Source organism: Eriocheir sinensis, chromosome 9 (genome assembly GCF_024679095.1).
Source record: "Eriocheir sinensis breed Jianghai 21 chromosome 9, ASM2467909v1, whole genome shotgun sequence".
NCBI classification, from domain to species: Eukaryota; Metazoa; Arthropoda; class Malacostraca; order Decapoda; family Varunidae; genus Eriocheir; species Eriocheir sinensis.
Window position 1 is genome coordinate 25,157,298 of NC_066517.1, and position 10,159 is coordinate 25,167,456.

The 10,159-nt window shown below is 45.1% G+C and overlaps 1 protein-coding gene across 6 annotated transcripts in view; it reads right to left on the reverse strand.

The window, feature by feature from the left end:
- Positions 1 to 10,159, reverse strand: part of LOC126996235 (cytospin-A-like) — a 141,786-nt gene that overhangs the window by 55,322 nt on the left and 76,305 nt on the right. For 3 of the 6 annotated variants that reach the window (XM_050856600.1, XM_050856602.1, XM_050856601.1), the window contains one exon: positions 543 to 649. In XM_050856600.1, coding sequence (XP_050712557.1) covers positions 543 to 577 — 35 coding nt within the window. In that variant the 5' untranslated portion in view covers positions 578 to 649. Of the gene's footprint in view, positions 1 to 542; positions 650 to 1,983; positions 2,034 to 10,159 lie in introns of those variants that run through there. The other 3 variants (XM_050856599.1, XM_050856598.1, XM_050856603.1) reach the window with 2 other exon arrangements.

Sequence of the window (10,159 nt, forward strand, 5' to 3'; positions counted from 1 at the left end):
TGAAGCTGTAATGTGTTTGAATAATAAAACATTCCCTAGACTATTCCACAGACAAGTAAACATCGTCATTACCTAATAAAAGAGCATATAACCAATTCAAACATATCTTCCTCTGTATTACATTTTATAAGAGTAGTGTGTGGTGGGCTATCTATCATAATTTCTCACTCTACAAAGACACGACTGGAAACAAATACCAGAACCCCCATGGCCTGTCAATTCACACAGACTCATGTATAAGCTTCGTCAATACTAAAGGTCATGGATTAGCAGTCAGGTTAAGTAAATGCTCTACTCCCTGTTGCTCTTTCTGCTACCTTCATACACCCTCAGTGAAATTACCACACTTATAAGAGAATAATGAAAGAAATATTGCTAAATCATTAATACCAGTCCTTGTAATCCTATAAATAATGACTGGTGATACATCCACATCACAGAAAGGTTAATTACTATGCCATGACATTTTTGGATGCCTGCAAACAACCAGCCATAGGCCTATCTTTAGAAAATACCAAAACAAAGACAAAATCCAGACTCACCTGGGGGAGAGCACAAGTGGGGTGCGAGGATTCATCCCGGGGGTGCGGCGCCAGTGCTGGGACAGCGGAGACAGCCCCCGCAGCCGGTCCAGGTCCCTGTGTGGCGCCTGAAACACACACCAACATTAGTATGCCGTACACACACAACAAACACAATAACGTTCATGCCAAAGAGATAATGCTTGAAAAATGAAACAAAAGGCCAGTGTGATGCAACCTAACCTAACTGAATTTAAAAGAAGCTAAAATCATAACCTAAACTTTTGATTCTGTTTACGCTCACACCTTTATTACTCATTCAAGAGAGATATCGACTAATTAATGTGTGTTGACTTTTAATACAGCCAGTATGACGCAACCTAACTCAACTGAATTTACAAGAAGCTAAAATCATAACCTAACCTTTTGACTCTGTTTACGCTCACACTTTCATTACTCATTCAAGAGAGATATCGACTGATTTATGTCTGCGTTGCCATTTAATATAGCCAGTATGACACAACCTAACCCAACATAATTTACAAGAAGCAAAAATCATAACTTAAACCTTTTGAATCTCTTTACGCTCACACTTTCATTACTCATTCAAGAGAGATATCAACTAATTACTGTGTGTTGCCATTTATTAGCGCCAGTGTGACGCAACCTAACTTAACTGAATTTACGAGAAGCTAAACTGACAACCTGACCATTATATTAAGTTTCCTTACATCCCTTTATTACTCATTATAGAAAGATATCAACTAATTCACGTATGTTTGCAAGCGTCAAGCCTCATTTAATAACACAGCTTGTAATCCATAAACCTAAACAATACTGAAATCATATAATAGTGAATATAAGAGCATAAGCCAGCATCCAACACCTCATCTCCCACTCCTTCCATCCCTCACATCTCCCTCCACAAGCACATCCCACCCTCATCACTCCACATACACGTTAAAATAAGCGTGTGGATGAGTGTGAGTGGCCAGGAGGTGGAGATGAGCAGATGACAGCCACAGCATCCAGCATCTCATCTCCCACACATCTCCCTCCACAAGCACATCCCACCCTCGTCACTCCACATACACGTTAAATAAGCGTGTGGATGAGTGTGAGTGGCCAGGAGGTGGAGATGAGCAGGAGATGACAGCCACAGCATCCAGCATCTCATCTCCCACACATCTCCCTCCACAGGCACATCCCACCCTCGTCACTCCACATACACGTCAAAATAAGACAGCAAATGAATGACAGACGAAAAAAAAAATGGAAATAAAACCAGAAAAATACACCAAACACCTCCACTACTACTGATAAACACACACACACACACATTCACAATCTCTTATCTCCGCCACATTTAAGACGTTTCCCCTTATCAGTTTATCCTTAAAGTGTCCCAGGAAGTTATTTACGGATTATGTTAGGCCCACAGAGGTAAAAATCAAAGGCTTACCCGCGGAGGGCCCATTTTCCTTGCTCCTCCCTTCCCTCTCCGGGCGGTTTAAACCTAGTGCCCGCGAGACCCAATAGATGGCCCTGCAGTCTGCCTCCTCCTCCTCCTCCCCCCCTCTCCGTGATTCCTCTCCCTCTCCTCGTCCCTCCAGTCTTTTCCTTATCTTCTCCCTTCCTTAACGTTATCTCGTGTAGCCTATTGTCCAAGTAAATTACTAAAAATATATACAAATATGTCCCTTACACGTTATAAAAACGTTTAGTCTCCAATCATTGTATGATAATAAAAGGCCTGCTTATCACTGCAGGGCCGTGCCCCGGGGGGAGGGGGTCGGACGGGATGGAAAGTCCCAGTTTATCGTTTTGACAGCAGGAAAATGCACTCAGAAATGCCAATTCTTCAAAACCCCGACCCCCAGCTGATTTGGCTCCCTTCTCTCGCCACTCGAACCTCTGAGTGGCAGCAAAGGTATGTACACATATTGTGGAAAAAGACCTCCCTTCCTTTACAGCTCTGGGTACGGAACAGTGCCTCTACCTCCTCCTCCTCCTTTCTAAATCGCTTCAGTGTCCCCTACAAACAGCGATCATTCCGCGGTCCCATGTGGCTTGCAAACATGTTGCAGCCTGACGTGTTGTCCTGCCGCCGTGAAGGATGCTGGCCGCTCTGCTGAATGCACTGATCACTGGTTAAATGCCATACGGTCCTTTGACCGTTTAACGAGAGAGAGAGAGAGAGAGAGAGAGAGAGAGAGAGAGAGAGAGAGAGAGTAGCATAATCTAGCTTTCTCACGCATCGTAAGCATCTGTGTGAAGGATTCCGGGAAAAGTGAAGGATGTGGGTCCCTCGTGACGGCCAGCTGAGGACTTCCAGGAGATAATTATATGGACACGTGCATAGGAAAGGGTACACACACACACACACACACACACACACAAAGGATGTAAAAGATGAAAGGAAATGAGTTCAACAAGTATGAGTAGTAGTAGTAGTAGTAGTAGTAGTAGTAGTAGTAGTAGTAGTAGTAGTAGTAGTAGTAGTAGTAGTAGTAGTAGTAGTAGTAGTAGGAGGAGGAGGAGGAGGTTTGAAAGCACGCACGAAGGAATTTAATAAAGGAAGAAAGGATGAAAGGAAGGAAGGGAGACGTTCAACTGCCCCCCCCTCTCTCTCTCTCTCTCTCTCTCTCTCTCTCTCTCTCTCTCTCTCTCTCTCTCTCTCCGAATCAATGGGTGACACCGTTTCTGTGCTTTCCCTTAACCACGCCCACCAGAGAGAGAGAGAGAGAGAGAGAGAGAGAGAGAGAGAGAGACCCACCCCGTCAACCCACCACCACATCAATGACCCGGATTCCACCTACATTCAACCCACTCAATCCCCCCCCCCCTCTCTCCTCCTCCTCCTCCTTCTCCCCCTCTTTCTTTCCCCTCAACCTCTCACCCCTTTCAACACCCTTACCTCCTCCTCCTCGTCCTCTTCCATCCATCACCTTCTCTTCATCTATCCACCCTACTTAACGTCTTCACCCCTCCTCCTCCTCCTCCTCTTTCTCTTCCTCTTCCTCTTCCTCTTCCTCCTCCTCCTCCTCCTCACGCTCCACTTACCCTCCCCCTTGCACGCCCACGAGCACGATTTTCTTTCACCCCAGAGAGAGAGAGAGAGAGAGAGAGAGAGAGAGAGAGAGAGAGAGAGAGAGGGGGGGGGGGGGACAAATCGCTTATCTCAAATTAGTTAGAAATTTGTAAGTAAAAAAAAATAAGGAGGAGGAGGAGGAGGAGGAGGAGGAGGAGGAGGAGAAAAACAAGGAAGCAGTGGGAGGTGTAAGACCGCGGGTGTGGGCGTAGGTGTATGTTTTTTGTTTGTGTGTGTGTGTGTGTGTGTGTGTGTGTGTGTGTGCACCACGGCCCACGGCAAACCTACACACGTGTGGCTTGAGGGATGATGTCACAGCCGCAGGTGTGGAGAAGGAGGAGGAGGAGGAGGTCATTTGGGAGGGTAAAGGTGTTTGAAGTGGGGGTTGCGTGTGTGTGTGTGTGTGTGTGTGTGTGTGTGTGTATATATATTTTTTATCTCTATGTCTATTGTGTACGTGTATGTGCGTGGGTGGGTGTTAATGTGTGTGGGGGGGGAGATGTATGTGCACCGTGTATTGGTATGTGTACGTGTGTGTGTGTGTGTGTGTGTGTGGTGGGCGGGGCTGTAACGCGAGTCTTCGATAAGTTGACTGTCAGGAAAGAATATGCCCCCGAGTGTGTGTGTGTGTGTGTGTGTGTGTAAAGAACACAGTCTAGGAAGGAAAAATAAGAGAAATGAGAGAAAATGAAGAAAATAATGGAGGGAGAGAGGGAAATAGGGAATAAGGAGGAAAGGAATTAGACAGGGAAGGGGAAAAACATCGGAAGTGTGAATGAAGTAATAAAATGTGGAGTAAAGGAATAATATAGGGAAGGGAAAAAAGATCGGAAGTGTAAATGAAGGAATAAAATGCGGAGTAAAGGAATAATATAGGGAAGGGAAAAAAGATCGGAAGTGTGAATGAAGGAATAAAATGTGGAGTAAAGGAATAATATAGGGAAGGGGAAAAAGATCGAAAGTGTGAATGAAGGAATAAAATGTGGAGTAAAGGAATAATATAGGGAAGGGAAAAAGATCGGAAGTGTAAATGAAGGAATAAAATGCGGAGTAAAGGAATAATATAGGGAAGGGGAAAAAGACCGGAAGTGTAAATGAAGGAATAAAATGTGGAGTAAAGGAATAATATAGGGAAGGGAAAAAGATCGGAAGTGTGAATGAAGGAATAAAATGCGGAGTAAAGGAATAATATAGGGAAGGGAAAAAGACCGGAAGTGTAAATGAAGGAATAAAATGCGGAGTAAAGGAATAATATAAGGAAGAGAAAAAACATCGGAAGTGTGAATGAATGAATAAAATGCGGAGTAAAGGAAGGGGAAACAAGGGAAGGGAGGAAGGAAATAAGGGAAGGGAGAATGGAAATAAAGGAAAGAAGGGATTGAGGGAGGGAAACAAGGGAAGGGAGGAAGGTAATAAAGGAAGGGAGGGAGGAAATAAAGGAAAGAAGGGATTGACGGAGGAAAGCAAATAAAGGAAGGAAGGGAGGAAATAAAGGAAACAAGGGATTGAGGGAGGGAAACAAGGGAGGAAGGAAATAAGGAGGAAATAAAGGAAACAAGGGAAGAAGGGAAACAAGGGAGGAAGGGAAACAAGGGAGGGAGGAAAGCAAATAAAGAAAGGGAGGAAATATAGGAAACAAGGGATTGAGGGAGGAAAACAAGGGAGAGTAAAGCAAATAAAGAAAGGAAGGGAGGAAATAAAGGAAACAAGGGATTGAGGGAGGGAAACGAGAGGGAGGGAGTAAGGGGGAGGGGGGAATGCCTGGCACCGTGCCACGCAGATGCATCTCAGGTCAATATGGATCTGGCACCCTCCACTCCCCCTCCACCTCTCTTTCCCTCCATCCACCCTCTTTTTCCCTTCGTTCACACTTCTATTCTTCCACCTCTCTTTCCCTCCTTCCACCTCTTTCCATTTCCTCACCTTTCTTTATCCTTTTCACTTCCTTCCACTTCCTCCTCCACTTTTCTCTCCCCTCCTTCACTCTTCTTTATCCCCTCCAATCTTCCTCCATCTCTCTCTCCCTCCCTCCTCTATCTTTCCTCCACCCTTTCATTCCCCCTCCACCTTTCAATCCTCCCTCCGCTCTCCCTCAACTTGACCCTTCCATTTTCCTTCCTCCTCCTCCTCCTCCTCTCTCTTTCCAGTTCTCTCTCCTCTCCCTCCATCTTTCTTTTCCTTCCTTCACCTTTTCCCTCCCTCCTTTCTTTCTTTCCTCCCCTTTCCCTCTACACTCCTTACAAGTTCTCTCCATCTTTTTTCCTCCTCTCCTTTTCTCTCCTCCACCTCCTTTCCCCTTTCTGTTTTCCCTCCAATCCTCCCTTGCACCCTTCCTTTCTTCTCTCCCTTTCTTTTTTTTTCTCTCCACCCTTTTCTCTCTCCCTTTCAAACCTCTCTCTCTCTCTCTCTCTCTCTCTCTCTCTCAGCCAGAAAGTTTTATGGTGCGGAAAATCATTAAAAAGAGAGAGAGAGAGAGAGAGAGAGAGAGAGAGAGAGAGAGAGAGAGAGAGAGAGAGAGAGAGAGAGAGAGAGAGAGAGAGATATAAATGAAAATAAACAAGTCGAAGAATGTGAGGAATTTTACGATGGAGATAAATGAGAGTGAGAAGGAGGACGCCGTAAGAGGAGGAGGAGGAGGATCATACCGCACATACCAGGAAGAGGAGGAGGAGGAGGAGGAGGAAGAAGGTGAGAGTAAAGAGGTTCTATTATTCTCCCTAAATTAAAAAACTTGAAATCGTACACCACTTAAAACTCTCTCTCTCTCTCTTTCTCTCTCTCTCTCTCTCCTTGCCACGCCCCTTTTCAGCCTTGATGGAGGAGGTGGAGGAGAAGGAGGAGGAGGAGCGGAAGAGGAGGTAAGAAGAGATACAAGTTGCAGGTCATCTCCCAAATGGGCTGCAACTTAAGCCACGAGGAAACTGATCTCCTTCCTCCTCCTCCTCCTCCTCCTCCTCCTCTAAACCATATCGCTGCATCAAAAAGAACATTATACAAGACAACTGATTCAATGGAGGAGGAGGAGGAGGAGGAGGAGCGGAGGATAGGTATCTCTCCTATCCTACTTCCCCTTTAAGTCGTACCGTATAAACTCCTCCTCCTCCTCCTCTTCAATTTCCTTCTCCACCTCCTCTTCTCATTTTTCCCAATTCTTTTTCTATTTCCCCCTCTACCTCCTCCTCCTCCTCCTCCTCCTCCTTTTCAATTTCCTTCTCCACCTCCTCTTCTCATTTTTCCCAATTCTTTTTCTATTTCCCCCTCTACCTCCTCCTCCTCCTCCTTCTAAACCTCCACTTAAATACTTCTTTGAGGGTCACAGTTCTCCCCTCTCCTCCTCCCTCCCTTACCTTGCATTCCTCCCACTCTCTCCTCCTCCTCCTCCTCCTCCTCCTCCTCCTCCTCCTCCTCCTCCTCCTCCTTTCGTTGTAAGTCTTTGTCAGTCTAAAGCGATGTAACTAGAGTGCCTGAATGAATCTGACTGACTGACTGATTGACTGACTAACTGATTGACCGTCTGACTGGCTGACTGACTGACTGACTGACTGACTGCTTGACTGACTGACTGACTGCTTGACTAACTGACTGACTGACTGACTGACTGACTAACTGGCTGGATGACTGACTAATTAACTGACTGATTGACTGACTGACTGACTAATTGGCTGACTGACTGATTGACTGATTGACTGCTTGAGTAACTGATTAACTGACTGACTAACTGGCTGGATGACTGACTGATTAACTGACTGACTGACTGACTGACTGACTGATTGATTGACTAACTGACTGACTGACTGACTGACTGACTGACTGACTTTTTGGCTTTCTGTCTGACTGATAAATACACACACACACACACACACACACGCATGACCCAACCATAACAGTGAACCAAAAAAAGAAAAAAAAGTTCATTAAAAACAGCGAGCGTGTTGGACGTGTGCGTGTGTGTACGTGAGGTGCGTGATGGTGTGTGTGTGTGTGTGTGTGTGTGTGTGTGTGTGTGTGTGTGTGTGTGTGTGTGTGTGTGTGTGTGTGTGTGTGTGTGTGTGTGTGTGTGTGTGTGTGTGTTAATATTTGTCTCTTTCTCTGTGTGTGTGTGTGTGTGTGTGTGTGTGTGTGTGTGTGTGTGTGTGTGTGTGTGTGTGTGTGTGTGTAAATCAAGGTTCCGTTCACGTGTGCACCAAGGTGAGAAGTGGCCGTGGGAGGCTTGCTGATGTGTGTGTGTGTGTGTGTGTGTGTGTGTGTGTGTGTGTGTGTGAGCGCGTATAGAACTGTATCCATAATAAAAGTATCACAAAAAACTATTACATTTTTCTCATAATAATTGTACTTTTTCACACGGCGGACAACAATAACACTAATTAGAATGCCAATATCTTCAACAATAGGATTAACTCATTGCTAATATTGCCGAGTTAATTAGTGCGACGAAAATTTAGACACAGAATAAACTCTATATATATTCTTTTCCCTCTCTCATTTATGTAGAAATATAGAAAGGAGGAGGAGGAGGAGGAGGAGGAAATTTAGACACAGAATCAACTCCACATGTTATTTTTTTTCTCTGTCTCATTTATGTAGAAAAATAGAGAGAAGGAGGAGGAGCAGGAGGAGGAGGAGGAGGAGGAGGAAACATGATACACTGACTCAACGTAGACGATTCTTTTATCACACTCCGTCCTTCACACACACACACACACACACACACACACACGGAATCCCAACATTTGACAGACACAATACCTTCAATTTAACCACAACAAAGGTGTGTGTGTGTGTGTGTGTGTGTGTGTGTGTGTGTGTGTGTGTGTGTGAGAGAGAGAGAGAGAGAGAGAGAGAGAGAGAGAGAGAGAGAGAGAGAGAGAGAGAGAGAGAGAGAGAGAGAGAGTAATACCATAGACAAATGATAACAAAAAGCTGGAAAAGAAGTGGAAGAGATGGAGACAATGTGGAAGAGAGGTGGAGAGGAGATGGAGGAGTGGAGGAAAGTGGAGGAAAAGTGAGAGAGGAACTGGAGAGGTGGAGGAAAGATGAGAGGAGATAAAAAAAAAGAGGTGGAGAGGTAATGGAAGCTGGAGGAACATCTGGATGGAGGAAAGGAGGAGAGAAAGTGGAGAGAAGATGTGGAAGAAAGGTAAGACATGTGGAGAGAAACTGGAGATGTGGAGAGATGGGAAGAAGTGGAGGAGAAAGAGATAGGAGAGAAAAAGAGATGTCTAGGAGAGAGAAAGGGAGGGAGAGAGGGAGAGGAGGAGAGGAAAGAGTAGGGAGAGAATACATGGAGGAAAGGTGGAGAGAAAAACTGGGAGAGAAGTGGAGGAAAGAAAGAGGAGGTGGAGAGACATTTCCGAGAGAGGTGAGTGAGTGAGCGAGTGAGTGCGTTTCTCGGGATGCAATCTGATCCCCTTTCCTGTGTGTGTGTGTGTGTGTGTGTGTGTGTGTGTGTGTGTGTGTGTGTGTGTGTGTGTGTGTGTGTAATAATAATAATAATAATAATAATAATAATAATAATAATAATAAGAAGAAGAAGAAGAAGAAGAAGAAGAAGAAGAAGAAGAAGAAGAAGAAGAAGGAGAAGAAGAAGAAGAAGGAGAAGAAAACAAAGAAGAAGAAGAAGAAGAATGAGACAGACAGACAGACAGACAAACATATAGACAGACAGAAAGAGAGGGGGGAGGGGGCTTACGTACCCTCCCCCCTGTTTAGCTATACACGTGTAGCGCACCTCCAATTAGTCAGGGCACAGGTCTTGCCTCGCGTGGGTGACCTGCCCCGCGCTGCCCACGCCTCGGGTCTCACAGCAAGGGTTGAACAAGTCTTATGATTTTGGCTTTGTTTGCGTGTGTGTGGGTTCGCAGGGCTGGAGTATGCATTCTATATATACGATGAGGGACTTAGAATTAATGTATGTATGTATGTATGAAGGTGTCCGGTCTGATGTATGTATTCTATGTATTCAAAAGGGTATTCTTATACATTTCGGAGCCCAAGCACATATTTGACAAGGCTTTCATGGGAGTTGTGGGCATTTCCAGGTGTATTTTCGTGAACCTGCAGGGGGGTGGTAGTTTGACCCCTCTTCTGTACCATAAATCCAAAAAACACAGATTTGACAAGGCTTCCGTAGGAGTTGTGGGCATTTCCAGGTGTAGTTTCGTGATCCTGGTGGTAGCTTGACTCCTCTTCTGTACCATGAACCCAAGAAACACAGATTTGACAAGGCTTTCGTAGGAGTTGTGGGCATTTCCAAGGGGTAGTTTTATGACCCTAGTGGTAGTTTGACCCCTCTTCTGTACCATGAACCCAAGAAACACAGATTTGACAAGGCTTTCGTAGGTGTTGTGGGCATTTCCAAGGGTAGTTCTATGACCCTGGTGGTAGTTTGACCCTCCCTCTGTACCATGAGCCTAAACAAACACTCATTAGCACTCGACTTATCTCCTTTTCGGTCTTTGGAAACAGTTAATGAGAGGGGTGGAATCCTCTAACATTACCGACCTTAATATTAATGAGTCTGGGTGTCCAGGCTTGATATATATTTAAT